Source organism: Ictidomys tridecemlineatus, chromosome 1 (genome assembly GCF_052094955.1).
Source record: "Ictidomys tridecemlineatus isolate mIctTri1 chromosome 1, mIctTri1.hap1, whole genome shotgun sequence".
NCBI classification, from domain to species: domain Eukaryota; kingdom Metazoa; phylum Chordata; class Mammalia; order Rodentia; family Sciuridae; genus Ictidomys; species Ictidomys tridecemlineatus.
Genome location: NC_135477.1, coordinates 120,777,152 through 120,794,028, shown reverse-complemented (window position 1 = coordinate 120,794,028; position 16,877 = coordinate 120,777,152). Strand labels below are relative to the sequence as shown.

At 31.4% G+C, this 16,877-nt stretch overlaps 1 protein-coding gene across 3 annotated transcripts in view; it reads right to left on the bottom strand.

Annotated features, from left to right (window-relative positions):
- Ankhd1 (ankyrin repeat and KH domain containing 1) overlaps positions 1 to 16,877 on the bottom strand; it is a 124,019-nt gene that overhangs the window by 32,354 nt on the left and 74,788 nt on the right. For all 3 annotated transcript variants that reach the window (XM_078046339.1, XM_078046341.1, XM_078046344.1), the window contains 4 exons: positions 11,672 to 11,759; positions 8,835 to 8,962; positions 8,512 to 8,655; positions 7,302 to 7,404 (listed from right to left, as the gene is read on the bottom strand). In XM_078046339.1, the coding sequence (XP_077902465.1) occupies positions 7,302 to 7,404; positions 8,512 to 8,655; positions 8,835 to 8,962; positions 11,672 to 11,759 (463 nt within the window). The remainder of the gene's footprint in view (positions 1 to 7,301; positions 7,405 to 8,511; positions 8,656 to 8,834; positions 8,963 to 11,671; positions 11,760 to 16,877) is intronic.

Below are 16,877 nucleotides of genomic sequence, written 5' to 3'. Positions count from 1 at the left end.
AACAAAAAGGAATAAATTACTAATGCATTCTACAACATGGATGAACCTCAAAAACGGTACACTAAGTGAAAGAGGCATGGCACAAAAAAAAAAACCCTTCACATTGTACAATTCCATTTGCATCAAATATATAAAGAAAAGGCAAATACATAAAGACATAAAGAAGAGTAGCTGCCTGGTGTTACAGCAATGAGAATGAGGCTCAACCGCCAACAGGTACGAGAGCTTTTGGGGGTGACAGAACTATTTTAAAATTAGATGGTGATGGTGATCACACAACTTGGTAAATTTACTAAAAAAATTCATAGCACTATACATTTTAAATGAGTGAATTATGAAATGTAAATTAAACAACAAGAAAGCTGTTTATAAAAAAGAATTGGGTGCTGGGCACAGTGGTGCATGACTATAATCCTAGTGGCTCAGGAGGCTGAATCAGAATGGCAAATTGAAGGCTGGCTTTGGCAAATGAATGAGACCCTGACTCAAAATAAGAAATAAAAAGGACTGGATATGTAACTTACAGGCAGAACACCCTTAGGTTCAATCACCAGTGCCACAAGAAGGGGAAAAACAAAAACAAAAACAAAAAAACAAAAAAACCCTGGGTTTAAAAAAAACATGCTGGGCATGGTGGACTGCACCTGTAATCAATCCCAGCAGCTTGGGATGTGCCTCTGAGGCAGGAGGACCTGGAATTCAAAGCTAGCCTCAGCAAATTTAGCAAGGCCCTAAGCAACTTGGTGAGATCCTGTCTCTTAAAACAAAAACAAACAAACAAAAACAACCTTGTCTATTATTTTAGAGTGCAGTTAATGTATGTAAATACCTTAAGTAATTTAAGAATTAGATCAAAGATTCATCTGCTAATGCCAGAATTGGCTCAAACACGCAACATTTATTGACTAATACAACTTAAGTTTTCCCTATCAGATACTGTATCTACAAAAGTAAGAAAAGCACAGTTCCCATATTATTATAAGCAATTTCAAAGGTCTACTTATCCTTAAAAATAAACTTCAGCAAAGAATATTGTCTATATTCATTTTTTTAATTTCAATCTGAACAAAGTGGTACAGAAAGATTTTACTCTTTCAAAGTAAAAGCCATTAGATTTGAGAGGCAATTTTATTGCTATTTCCATAAGACCTAATTGGAGCCCATATTTTCATGTAAGTGTTTAATGATAATCAATAGCTAAGAAGATGGAGCAAACAGCTATATAAATCCACTAACACAGAAAGGAAATTTTCCATTTTGTAATAAATGCCATAACAGCAGAATAAATTTAGAAGTTCTATAAAGAAAATACATATATGTTTGGTACCAGGAATTGAACCTAGGGATGCTTAGCTACCAAGTCCCATCCCCAACCCTTTTATTTTTTGTTTTGAAGCAGAGTTTCATTAAGTTGCTTAGGGCCTAGGTTGCTTAGGTTGGTCTCAAACTTGTTCTTATCTCAGCCTCCAAGTTGCTGGGATTATAGGCATGCACTACCACACCAGGCTAAGAATGAACTCTCTTTTAATATTTAATTTCAAAGTAACTTTGTATAGCTACTATATAATTTGTATTCAGAGTTAACATTAACCAGAATGATAATTAAATTTATGACAACACTGGATATTTACACAGATTTAAAATCTCTATAAATAGTAAGGTGATTAAAAATAAGACTAGAATTTTGAGGACAGCAATAAACATGAATAACACTATTTTATTAATGAACATATGCAAGAAGCCTGGAGCACAGATTACTAAGAGTAACTTATTTAACTGAACAGAAAGACTACAAGCTCAGAATATATGTAGCATAAAAAAATTTAGGATAGTCAAAGCAATGCACAAAAAGCAATTTCCAAAATGGTCAATGGATGAGTGTTCATAACTAATTATTAGTAGAATTTTCTAAAATACAGACTACAACATCAAGACGAAATCAGGTTGATAAAAAATAGATAATGTTCTCTAATCACTTCCAGAAGCTAAATCAACACCAAATATTGGGTATAGACTGTAACAAGGGTTCCTTTAATAACAAAAATTTTTAATAGGTTTTAGGTAATATTATAGAGCATCAGAAAATGAAAGAGTTTCATCTCCTTCAAACATCTTCTACTACCAGATACAAACAAATAAATCTATTCACTGATATCACAGAGTATACCAGAAAGTACAATTTAGAAATATAGGTTAAATCACTATCTTATCTTTTTTGATTTGGTTTCTATTCTACTTCTTTTGCCTCCCACTTTTTCTTTGAAAACAAAACTAGAAAAAGTTTGCAGCAGAAATCATGATATAGAGACAGTTTAAACATGGCCTTTATTTTTTTATGGATACACAGGGAATGAAGTGAACATACCCTTGTTAAATATTTAGTTTACTACTGAACTTAATTCTATCATTTTAAAATCTAAAATAATTAGTACACTGTGCAACAGAAAATAATGCATTGTCTATAGATGCATGTGGACTTGGTTTCATTATTTCCTTACTTGGTTTTGTCTCATCAATGCTATCTGCAGTTCCCTTGCTTTCTAATATCACATAGCACCCTACTAGAATGATTTTAAAACAACATTCCTGACTGGATCTTCCACATAAAATAGAATTAAAAATGACACCAATCCATCAAATGCAGAATATATATTATCTAAGGGAATTTATGCTTTGATAAATAAACGTATATGTGTCCTTTCCTTTTTGAGACAGGGGTCTCATTGTGTTATCGAGGCTGCTCAAAATCATGTGCTCAAGCAATCCTCCTGCCTCAGCCTCCAGAATAGCTGGGATTACAGGCATGCACTACCATACCTGGTATAATCCTGGGTTTCAATATAAAGTATTTCTTATTTTGTTCATGGTCAAAAATTAAAGTCACTGGCCTAGAAGTCTCATTTTTCTTTATGTGCTAATATTTGTCTCAAAATTTCCCAAATAGAGTATGTCATACATTTTTAACATAGAAATCTCTTCAACCAAGAGTGTCCAAATATAGACCAACTGTTTTACATGATAACAGATTTATTCAACCTTTCTCCTTTTATTAAAAGCAGTTATAGATAAAAAGGCATTATTAATTTGGGGCATATGTAAATTCACATAAACATGAATACATAATGAAAATTGACTAGAAAAGTAGTAAAATTTACAAAGGAACATTCAACTTTATTCACTGCACATATAATTTTCAATATACTTTTAATGACTTGATATAATAATGCAAGAACTTCAAGTTTCCTACTCCACGAAACAACTTTGGGATATGAAGTAGCATGTTAATTTAAATCTTACTTTACACTTAAACTTTTAATCTCTTTTCCACCATTCTGTAATACTAATTCTTGATTATTTCTTTATGAACACCATCTTTAATCACATATGTCTCCTTTAAAATTCTTAATAATTTTCTTTTGCCTTCAGCATAACTTTAGCCCAGCATTCACTAATTTACTAAACAAATATGTATATACCTAGCACAAGCAAGGGATGGTAGACCATACAAAGATAAGCAACATAAACCCTGCCCTTTAGGAGCTTACAGTCTAAGAGGGGAGAAAATATCCCAAATAAATTCTGACAAGATTCATAAAGGGACAGTACAAGGATTACCATTACAGTATTATATGTGGTGGTGAGGAATTACAGGCAATCTGGTACCTATCACTGAGAAAAAGAACAGGTAAGATGGAGGATATACAGGGTGAAGAAGCACAATGCTATAGGTATAAATAATCTAGAGGAAGACATTTGGATAGAACTTAAAAAAAATGTTAAGTGAAAAAAGTAAAACACAAAATGGGATCTACAGCACAATATGATATATGTAAATAAAAAATACAAAGTAATAAATACTTCCTAAGAACAAAGAATAATGCACATCAAACACATTAGAATGATTGCCTATAGGGGAAATAGAGGACAGGGAAATACGCCAAGAAATAAGAATCAATAAAATAAGAAAAAAGCCATAATGACAAAGCACTAGGAATTAATTAAGAATGATTAACTTAACCTGCTACACTTGAGGTCCAAAGGGGAAAAAGAGTGAGCAGGTGTGACCAGAGCCAAAAAGAAGATCTAGTAAAGTATTATAGAAGTTCAGAGAAAATAAATTACTTCCCAAGAGGGTTTGATGTACACAGGAAAGATATGTATGTTTGTTTGGGTAGTACTGGCAATTGAATGCAGGGCCTCACACATTCTAGGCAAGTGCTCTAACAATGAGCTACATCCCCAAACCCAACATCATTTTAAATGCTTTCAGCAGATTAGTTCTATGTCATATACAATTTGCAGAAGATCAAAAATGAGTCTTCTCTTTTAGAATTTCTGTAGGACCAATTGAAACAAGTTAAGTTAGATGTAAATGCCTGCAAATCAACAAATTTATTTACAAAATTGATTTTGGAAAGGCAAAACTTTTACATTACTTATATATCCTTTCCTACCTGAATTATTTATATCTACAATTAACAGCTAAAGAATGCTAGAAAACTAAGCATGTCACACTCACTTAATTTCATATTTTGTTCATAGAGATGATTCTGAGGCATCTCTGTTAGATACCATCTATAATCTTGAATCCTTGAAAACCAACAACAGACAAATATGATCAAGATGGATACAGCCAGAAATGGATTTAAAAATAATAACAAATAAAGAATTGATCAAGCAGTAGATTTAAATCTGCAAACCTAAAAAAAAAAAAAAGATGGATACAGCCAGGACAAGGTACATGGTATGCACAAGGCATGAAAGAAAAGAATATCTGGGTAGGATATATATATGAAACATCTGGGCAAGATTTAAGGGTGTGTATGTATTTTAAAATGACAGGAATATGTATTAAAAATTATTAAAAAACAGAGGAGTAAAAGAACTTAAGATGAAAGAACTTAAGATGATTGCTAGAAGAGGAAAGTAAAAGATTTACTAGAGAATAAGAACTTTATATCCATTCCAAATAATATATACTACACAGAAATAATATACTGACTTAGCAGAAACAAAAACAAAAGGGTCAAACAGCAATTTCATTGCTCAGAGGACCTTTTTTTGAAACATGGAGACTTTAAGAATAAAAAGTAGGTTTAAGGAGAAAAGAGTTGATAATATCTTTGGTTTTTGTCTAAAAAATATTTTTAAAATTGAGATGGACCTTTACTTTATTTATTGATTCATTTAAATGTGGTGCTGATGCTGAGAATTGAACCCAGTGCCTCACACATGCTAGGCAAGCACTCTACCACTGAGTCACAACCCCAGCCCTGTTTTTTTTTTTTTTAAACTGGGGAATCAAACCCAGGGCTTTGTGAAGGCAAGGCAAATGCTTTGCTGCTGAGCTACATCCCAGCTCAATATCTTTGTTTAAAATAGACTTTTCTGTACATCCTGACAATTCAGTATGTGCTTTTACATTATCAATTGAATCTTTCTCTAATTCATAGTATCATATTCTGTGATGTGCATGATTTATGCTAACATGACATCTCAATACAATGTGTTATCATAGTTTGATGCTACATAAATAAATGTTAAGTTGCTAACAACAGAAATGTTCAAAGGTTCAGATATGAATGTTAATTTTTTCCTTCTCTAATCAGTAAAACGAAAGATCCCTTAGTAGGTTAGTTCATTTTTACACTATTCCATAATTACTAAAATATCAAAGTGAAGAAATTAAGTAGATACTTAGTATAAGATAGCTCAGCAAGCAAAAGACATGAAAACTCACTTGATTATCAAAAGTCACCACTCAAACATTGTACTTACATATTAAATCTATGTTTAAATGTTTTATGTCCTCTCTGCATTAGTTTATTTTTTGGTTCTGTCTAGTTTATTTCTTGATTGTTTTATGGATCTTTGTTAAATTTTTTTAATGACTTCTTATTTAATACTGACTTTCCCAAGCCAAAGTTACTACATTCCTCTATTCAGTTTGGACAAACAAAAGTTAAAAAACAAAACAGGCAATTAGCTTTAAATATTTTAGTAAAGGCTGTCAGCTGGTTATGATGTTTCAGATTCCTTAACAAACACATGATTAATTTGCTTTTTAATTGGTAAGATTAAAAATAACAGGAAAAAGCTAGGTGCAGTTATTTGTACCTAGCATTCGGGAGGCTGAGGAATGAACCAGGAGTTAAAAAAAAAAAAAAAAAAAAGAAGAAGGAAGGAAGGAAAGCTTTGAATAGCTAATATCCTATTATACAGAGGAAAACAGCTAGATTAGTTTAAGTCAAAGAGACTACAGATATTTCATCTCTGAAATTAAGAGTTTAAAAATTAAGTAATCCTTTGTGAAGGCCCTCAACACTTTAAATTATTGAACTGGCATGATTTGGGAAAAAACCTTCTGTTTGCTGCTATAATAATTTTTCCTAATATATATATTTAGACATTTCATTGTGATTTCAATAGCTAGAATTTGTCATATACTAAATGAACAATATTCATAAATTTTTTATGTTAAGGTTTTTCTGGGTGATGGGCAGTACCATCAGTGATGGGAAATCAAACTCAGGGCCTTGCACATGCTAGGCAACAGCTCTACAACTAAGCTACATCCTCAGCCTAAAGTAAATTTTTAAATTCTACAAATTACCTATTTCCTTTATTTCAGAGAATTCAGAAATTAGAACAATACATATTATTAGTAGAAGTAAGGCACTTTGTATTTACAAATGAAAGAAAAATATCAGAGCTCATAAAACTTGAGTCCTTTACATGGTCTACACTCTTTCTTAGTCATTTGAATCTCATTTATACACATTTTGATAGTTATCTGTTCAGGTTCACATACTGACCCACTATATATTCCAGCATTACATACCTAAAACTGAATGTAATTCTTAAACTTCTTACTTATTAGTTGCTACAAAGAATTAACCAGACAGCAAACACATATTTATTCTTAGTATAATAAGAATATACATATATATGTGTATATATATGTATAATATTGTTTAGCTAAAAATTAAGTGGAACTAAAATAACTAATAAATTTTTCTACCTAACATAATCAAAAACTTAGTTTGTTTCCTAAGTATTTTCATCTACGCCAGCTAAAAATTACATCTAGTAGCATGTTAACAGGAAAATATTCATTTTTTTCCTAGTATTTATGTCTTTTCTATTTTCAACAGTATGTAAGAGAATTATTTGAATTTGTCAGAATTATCTACCTCAAATTAACCATAGATACATAGTAACTATGTACCATTAAACATACAGTTTTAGATTTATTAATTAGATGATACACCAATTTTAAAGCAAAGAATTCAAAAACTAACCTTTTTGTACTCCTAAAAGGGCAGGAGAGTTCTCTTGAGAAGTTCTGTCAGGTTCCTGGGGAGGTACAACCATGGCAAGTGTATGCATTGGTACACGAGGAACCTAAAAAGTCAACTCAGAAAAAAATCATCTCAGATCAAAAAATGAAACAAAGGCCCATAAATAAAACAGAGATATTGTTTTACATTTTTTTTTCATATACCACAAATTCACTTTATTTCTTAAAACTTAACAAATAAAAAACATCTACACCAAGAAATAATTTTTGAGAATATTAAATGGAAAATCTGCAAAGAGTATATAATTTAAGCTAAATGAAATTAATGTTAGTCTTTTGCTGAATAAAGGATCCTGTTAGTCCCATTTAGAGCCAGGAATACAAGTTACATACTATTCACTGAGCAGTTTACCCTTATTCAAATTTTATATGACTCAAAAGAGAAAATAAAAATTTGGGCTGGGGATGTGGCTCAAGCGGTAGCGCACTCGCCTGGCATGCGTGCAGCCTGATTCGATCCTCAGCACCACATACAAACAAAGATGTTGTGTCTGCTGATAACTAAAAAATAAATATTAAAATTCTCTCTCTCTCTCTCTTAAAAAAAAAGAGAGAAAACAAAAATTCAACATATTTACTGAATTGGGGTATGCTAACAGTTATCAGGATAACTTTGAAGAAAATAATTAAGGCTTTCACTAAGCTTGGTAAGCTTAGTATACTCTATATTTTTTCCATAAATTAAGTAGTTTTCACATTTATTTTAATGATTTTTGGTGCATATACAATAGTTAACTAGACTTTCCTATTGACAAAAATGACTATCTTAATGATACTGTCTTGAGAGGTGTTAAGTGAAAAGCTTTTCCATGGTTCAAGATTATACTCAATATATTCATTACAACAAACAAAAAGGGCCAGAGATATAGCTCAGTGGTACAACGCTTGCCAAACATATGCAAAGCCCTAGTTCAATCCCCAGTAACACTCAAAACAACAACACAAATAACCTAGTTGTGGTAAAATAAAAATACAGAATACTTGTGTTTGAATCTATGTCATTTTTAAAAACCACTATTTTCAGTAAATAAGACAAAAGAATTTCCATGTATTTTGGAAGAAAATATGACTATGATGAAACTAAATTTTAAACAAAAGTTAATAACTTTAAACAATACTTTTATTAACAAATAAAGTCCATTTTACTTTACCTGAGATTGATCTTGAGAAGGTGGGTTAAGATGAGACATATCTGTAGTAGGAACTGACAGAACATTATTTGGGTAATCCAATAGATAAGAAACAACATTAGTATGGCCACCCTTTGCTGCTTCAATAAGCATTGTTGAGCCATCCTAAGAAAAAATTGATATCATAATTAATTCTTTGTAAATTTATTCTTATAATCTGATAGATACAACTCATACAAAATTGAATCTCATTTAAACAGTAATAAATATTTAGCATTAAGAGACCAACCATATTTTCATAATTATTATTATTATTATTATTTATTTATTTTTAAGTAGAATACCTTGAGTCGATGAGTAGGGTCAGCCCCATGAGCCAAAAGTAGTTCAACAACTGCCAGGTGGCCGCCTGCACATGCCAGTGACACTACTGTATGATCATTATTGGCTGTAGCCCTATTCACATTGGCACCTTCAAAGAAAACATAGCAATCTTGGCAAAGATTGAAATCAAACCAGTTCAGACAATATCATTTTAAAGATCTTTTTGAAGTCGAACACAGATACAAAAAATTATGCAAATTTTAAGTGTATAGAGTGAAAACTTTTCACAAAGTGAACACACCTGTGTAACCAACACCCAGATCAAGAAACAGAACATTATCCACATACCAGAAGCCCCATCTTGTGCCCCTTTCAGTCATTACCCACCACCCCCAAAAGTAACTACTACCCTGACTTCCAAACTGGTTTTAGTTTTTCAATTTTATATGAATGAAATCATACAATATATTCTTTTGTGTCTGGCTTCTTTTGATCAATATTACATTTCTGAGATTCATCCATATTGTTTCGAGGAGTTGTAGTTCGTTCATTCAATATCACTTTTAAAATGGAATATCTAGGGGCTAGGGATGTGGCTCAAGCGGTAGCGCGCTCGCCTGGCATGCGTGCGGCCCAGGTTCGATCTTCAGCACCACATACAAACAAAGATATTGTGTCCGCCAAAAACTAAAAAATAAATTTAAAAAATTCTCTCTCTAAAAAAAATTTTTTAAAAATGAAAAATATAGAAGACTAAGATTAATAAATATATGTAGGTTATATAAGCATCAAATAATACCACTGTATGTAAATCTCAAATTGTTTCAAAGACAGTTTTGATCTACTTCTAGAAAGTGGCAATATAGCCAGGTTTCAAAGTAGAGAAAATAAATTTTCTAAACAATATTTTAAGAGAAATATAATATTGTGTATTTAAAAGCCAGAATGACTGAGATATGGAAAGAGAACAGAAGATTATTCAAATATTTTACTTAAAAGACTCTTTAGTGGGCTGGGGATATAGCTCAGTTGGTAGAGTGTTTGCCTCACATGCAAGCCATGGGTTCAATCCCCAGCCCCACAAAACAAAACAAAAATAAATAAACCAAAAACTCCTTAGTAAGCTGTTCAATACCTTTGTACACTATGATCTGAAAAAAAGTTTAAATGCAAAATCTTTTCTTAGCCTCTCTTTTGATAAATTGTTTTTGAACCCTGGAAATAGGACCTAGTTTTTAGTTCAACCACTTTTTATAATCCCAAAAGGTCTCAGCTAGAATGGTAAAACTACAGAAATATTCATTCTTCTTCTTTTAATTCCAGAAACTTACATAAGAGGAAAATAGGTCAGTGTGTAAAACTAATGTTTTAATTTATTTAGTTAGTTTTCAGAAAATATTCAACTGAATACAACTCCAAATTGCAAAAAAGTATTTGGGGAAAGACACAGCATGAATATCCTTACATTAGCAATGTGAAATTTTTTAAAAGTTGTTAACAATAAATTTAGATGGTAGTATTGTTCAGCAGCTTTTATAGATTACAAAGGCTATAATATAATCCATGTGTTCTTATTCCTGACAAGCAGAGTTGTTGGATATGATCAGATGTCCTCTTTAGTAAAGAAGCATAAGAGAACTCTAAGTTAGTCATCTATTTATTTCTTCTATGTGGCTGAGGTAAATAGTTTTTCCAGATGATGTCTCAGAACATAATGGGAAAATATGCCTTATTTGGCAGCAAAAATGTTATCTGAAGAAAATAAACCTGGTTTTATTCAATTAAATAGCTGGATGTGGTGGTACATGCCTATAATCCCAGTGGCTCAGGAGGCTGAAATAGGAGGATCAGCAAAAGCAAGGCACTAAGCAACTCAGTGAAACCCTGTCTCCAAATCAAATACAAAATAGGCCTGAGGATGTGGCTCAGTTGTTGAGTGTCCCCGAGTTGAATTTCTGGTACCCACCCTCCAAAAAAAAAAAAAAAAAAAAGGTAAATTTAAAATGAGACTAATACTGCATTTTTAATGTCAAAAATATAGAATTCTATTAAAACACAGATAAAAAATTTTTATTTTAATTACACAACACCACTTGTATTTTAGCATTCTCTTCTAGGAACTTTTATCAGATATCATAGTACCTTTGATACTATAAGAATTAGACTGAACCAAACAAAATTTCTGACATCAGCAATTTTATTTAGAAAATGATAAATTCAGTATGGTTCAACCTAACACAGGGTTTGGCACCATTTCAGTATTTTAGAAGCAGTCTTGAACTAGTTCTTTATCCATCAGTTGAACAACTTTTCCTAATTTATTATATCTACAAATAACAAGAATTTCTAGATTATTAAAATAAAAAATAGCTGAGTATGAGGACATGTTCCTATAGCCTTAGCTAGTCAGAGACTGAGGAAGAAGACTTGCTTAAGCCTAAGAGTTTAAGCCTAGCCTAGGCAACACAGCAAAACCTCATCAAAAAATAATTAGGAAGGACACTTAGAGTTTCTGTTAATACAACTCTATCACACACACACACACACACACACACACACACACACAAAATAAAAATAAAAATAAAAGGCGAACATCCACATAAGTAGAGACAGGCGTTTATATTTGTTTTTCCAATTTGGGGAAGCAATCATAAACCATATGGCTGATGAAAATTTTAAAATTCAAAAATTGCCAATAAACACCTCACAAACTCTATGCTTACTAAATAAAATATACCAACAAAAGACTAGGGTACAATATTTGTACTACAAGTAAAGTAGCCTTAACATAAATTGCAAATGCTTAAGACTTTTCAGAAATTAGTTTCTTGGACAGGATCAATTGCACTTTCTTTACCTTTGCTTATGAGAAACTGCACAGTGCACAAATGACCAGCTCTTGCAGCTTTCATCAAAGGTGTTCTTCCACCTTCAGATTCATGCTCCTGTTCAACAGAAAAAGAATCTATCAGTCAGTGACTACTGATTAAACACCTACTTTAAGCACTTAGTATTAATGATATGAGAAATAATGAGGATTTAATACTTACTCCATGTAGCCACTTATACTACCTACCTCAATTTTTCCAATATAGAGGATTAACTTCGGTCCACATGAGATGGGCAAGTTCAGTTTTACATATCAAACAATAATCACTAAAGATAATGTTAATGTTCAATTTGGTCCCCAAGAGAAATAACTGCCTTTTTCTAATTCTAAGGTTAAAAAGATATTTTTCTAACAATTCATCTGAACTATGAAAAAGAAACCTTAGTCCTATAAGGTGTTTAAAAGAAGGGTTGTAATCTTTTTTTTCAAGAGCTACTAAGAGCTCTATCAAAATATGGCAACAAATTCCTAAATTAAAACGTTATAGTATGTAAAGGGAAGTAAAGGGAAATAGAAAAGAAAAACATACCAAAGGGCAGATTTTTTTTAATGGAGTAGAATTTAGTTATTTAAATAGTCAAAGACAAAAGATGCAGTTTTATAACAGCAGAGAGATCATTATTCTTCCAAGGAAGTTTGCCAGCAAGGAGACCTCATATTACATGGCATTAAAAGAAGCTTGGCTGTATGATGACCAGTACTGTATGCTAAGAGAATTGTAAACCTTTACTTATTATATTCACCTAAATGTTGAAATGTAGTTGAAACTTTTGCTTCCATGAAAAGTTTTTTCACCTACCTCCTTTTCATTATGTATGCAAACATGAATTTTTGTTTTGGCTCTGTTTTGTTACTAAGAAAAACCTGAAAAAGTGATTCCTTAAGGCTTTGTTCAGCTCTGTTCTTCTAAATTAACTCCTAAAACCCTTTAGTTACCAGATATAGGCGATCTGCCAATAGAAAAGAATTTAGTATATTTGTAAAACTATATCTGAATAATTCAGGCAAACTAATAAGAAAAAAGAATAGATTATCAACCCAATGGAAAGTTAAAATTGAAGTATAGTGACTAAAATTCCATTCTAAGAGAGGTGGAGTTTTGCTTTTTGCTTTCTTAATCTTGACTGTGCCGAATCACTCAACTTATAAAAATTAGTTTATGCTTTGACTTTTTAATTTTTAAACATGTTGATTAGACAAAAACCTCTAGTAACCCTAAGTTACTAAACAATGAGTAACTATAGAAATACCTAAACAATTTGGCTTTAGAATGGATTTTGAACTTACATGCGAATGAAGGTAAATCTAACATTCTGGCAATTTACTTCAAACAAAATAAAACATACGCCAAGAAGCCCTTAATCAGAGAGACCTACAAAGCTCTTTGTCTAGTTTTCCCATGCAACTTATTTCTGAACTGTCATTACAACCAACCAAATCCTGAAAATAAACTGCCCTTTTAACAATTTATTTCTCCCCCTGCCTCAGGGCTTTTATACATGTTTGTCTCTCTATAACACATCTCCAGTAAACTCCTTTTCATCCCACAAACCTCAGGTCAAGTGTTATTTCCTAAAGGAAAATTCCTTTAGCTTCCTGACTACACAGACCACTCTTCCTGGTTTTGACTTGAATCTTTCCTTCATAAGTTATAGTCTTATATACTAGTTTGTGTGTTTAAATATCTCTCCTCCACTAAACTATAACTTCTGTGAGAGCTGCAATAGTGTTCATGTTTTGCTCACCATTGTACAATTAATGCCTAAAACAACAAAGTAATTGAATATTGTTTACTAACCAGGAATCTAGGCATAACTGAACTCTCAAATCCTCCCTCTTATCATACAAAAGTCTTAAGTTTTTATTTCTACTAGATAAATGTGAGAAAAGCTGAACAAAAAAATTAAGGACTAGTAGCTAAGCTTGAAAGTAAGACAGGGATGATATGCATTTGATAAAACATTATTAATAGGACATGGGCAGGCAACATTAATGTCACTTCTCCTTGCTTTCCATTTTTCTCATTCTAAACCTAACAGTAATACCCACCAGCCTAACTAGGTCTCATGAGTAATGGCAAAGACTGAAGATTTTAAAAGCCCTGCTTCAGAATTTAAGCTTTTAAAAATAACTATTAATTCTATATATTTAAAAATATTACCATATGTATAAAATATCAGAATGTATAGTTCCTGGATCCTCACTACAAGGTAAGTTTTAAAATTCAACTTGCTAATAAAATTCCTGAAATAAAAGGTTTGAAAAGATATTTATTTTATTTTCCTCTCTATAAATACACATTTAAATTCCTTTGATTTTGAACATGTTTGAGAAAATGTTTGATAAAGCAATGCCACAACTTTATATTTGTAACATTGTATGTTCTAAAATTAATAGAACTAGGGATATACCTCAGTGGTGGAGGGCATATTTAGCAGGTGTAGAGCCTTGAGTTCAATCCTCAACACAAAAAACTTTTAATAGCATATATCCCATAACAGAAAACAAATTACTCCCAAAATATTTAATCATTAAACCCTTTAAAAACAGAAATCAAAGTTGTTTATACTAATTATAAATGTTAGCTTTATTTGTAAACATAATATTTGTTCAAGACTAATGAAATTTTAGGATATGAGTTATTTCTAATTTTTTCTTTCATAAACACAGAAAATTATTTTCCAGGGTTACAAATTTAGATATTGTGTATCTTAATGTTTCTTTTCTGTTCCTGGGAATAGCTAGAACAATATAAGAAATAATCTAATCTTTGTCCATTTGGTGAGATTTATTTGTAAATCCATATGGTACTCTTATCTTCATTAGGTACATAATTTAAAACTACTGATTCAGTTTGTATAATGGCTATTGTTTCACTGAGATTTCCCTATTCTGAAGTCAATTTTGCTAATTTATATATTTATGGAAAAAAATCTGTATTCATTTTATCTGAGTATTCAAATTTATTGATTCTCTACTGTATCAAATAATTATAACTCTAAGTTTCTATTGTTTGGTTTTTCAGTACTGGGGATTGAACCCAGGACCTTACACATGTTAGGCAAGTGCTACCACTGAGCTACATTCCCAGCATTAAGTTTCATTGTTTACCTGTACTTTTCTACCATTAAAAAAAAAAAAAAAAAAACGGCTGGTTTGGTTTTTGCCTTATTGATAGTTTTTTTGAAAAATGTCAGCTTTTAATTTTGCTCTCTATCCCTATTTTGTCTTTTTTTTTTTAAATCGGTTTTTGGTTGTTTTCTATTATATTAACATTTGCTTTTATATTTGTTATTTCTTTCCTTTTTGTGCTATTGCTCCTTTAATAGCCTTATTTATTTTCATTTTTAAAATTCTACTATATATGTATGTGTAAAGCTCTAATTTTCATTTTAAAGGTCCCATATTCTCTCCACCTCTAATTTTGATATGTAGTCTTTAAACTGGGGATTGAACCCAATAGTGCTTAGTCACTGAGCTACATCTCAACCCTTTTTTCTTTTGAGATAGAGCCTCACAAAATTGCTGAAGCTGGTCTTGAACTCAGATCCTCCTGCCTCTGCCTCCAATGCTGCTGGGATTACAGAAGTGTGCCACCACACCCAGATTTTTTCCCTACCTTCTAAATGTATATTATTTAAAAAATATATATATATGTTATTGTTAATTTTAAAAATTTAATTAATAAATTTGAAATGCTAGATGTTGAACTCAGGACCTTATACATGCTAGGCAAGCAGTCTATCACTAAGCTACATCTCCAACCCCTGACTCTTAATTTTCAAGCAAGAGAGATCAGAGAATACACATTATATAAGGAATTAAGGGTTTCTTAAGACTTCATTTTTGGACTGAAACATGGACAATTTTTATATTTATATTATATTAACATTTATATAAAATGTCCCATGTGTAAGAAAAAATATTTATTGGAATCAGAATGCTAGCTCTCTATAAGAAACTTAATTTTTATACATTTAAGAATTTTTTTTTTTAGTTGTAGATAGACACAATATCCTTATTTTATTCATTTATTTTTATGTGGTGCTGAAGATAGAACCCAGGGCCTCACACATGCTAGGCAAGCACTCTACCCCTGAGCTACAACCCCAGCCCATAATTTTTATGTTTTTAACTGTTTTATCTGTTTGACCTTTTATTGGTTTCATAGAGAAGTGAAAAAAAAAATCCTACCACTATAGAGGTATTCTTACTATTTTCCTTGCAATTTTGCAGTTGAATGTTTTTGGCTTAAAATTCCATTGTCTCATATTAATATTTTGCCTCACATAATTTTTCTAATATTTTATCAATCTTCCCTATCATTTTGCTTTAGGTTTATCTCCTATAAACATCATTTGCTGGATTTTTAATTTTAATTTAGTTCAAAATTCTACCTCTTAACAATGGAGTTCAATGGCTTTTGTATTTGTTCTGATTACTGATGCATTTTTCTTAAAAAAAAAAAATCCTTAAAGGTTAATTCAGCACTTTATCCTTCTGAACAACAAAAGGACTGGTATAACTGTTAACCTAACACATTCTTCTAAATTTCACATTATTGTCTAGAATTTTAGGACTACTTTGGTTTTAAACATAAAAAAATCAAAAATTTAAACTAAAAAATTTATAATGTTTTAAAACCAATTTCTTTGCTTACCGTAGCTTCTTGCATCCCACGCCTTCCTCCAGGACTCAGTTTGATTACTGATGTATATATCTTTTAGTAGTTCTTTGGCAAGGATCTGATGATGGTAAGCTCTTTTATTCTTTGCAGATCTGAATGCTCATTTTTCCTTCTCTGGAATAGTAGTTGAGTATAGAATTCTATATTGCATTATTTATCTTGGTATTTTGAGGACATTACTCCCCATTGTCTTCTGTGATTTATTATTGTTGATGAGAATGTCAAAAATTTGATGGTTGTTCCTTTGTAAGTAATGTGCCCCCTCCTTCCCCCTGTAGCTTTTAAGATATTTTTCTTTAGTCCTAAAATTCTAAAGCCTTATTTGTTCTCCTGAGCAATCAATATGGTTTTCAATAAAGAATTTATGTCTGCCTTCAATTCCGGAATATTCTCCATCAATCTCTTCAAACACTGCCTTCTCTCCATTTCTATCCTTTTCTGTAGAAACTCCAAATAGATGGTGCAGCTTCTAAATCTATCCTTTCT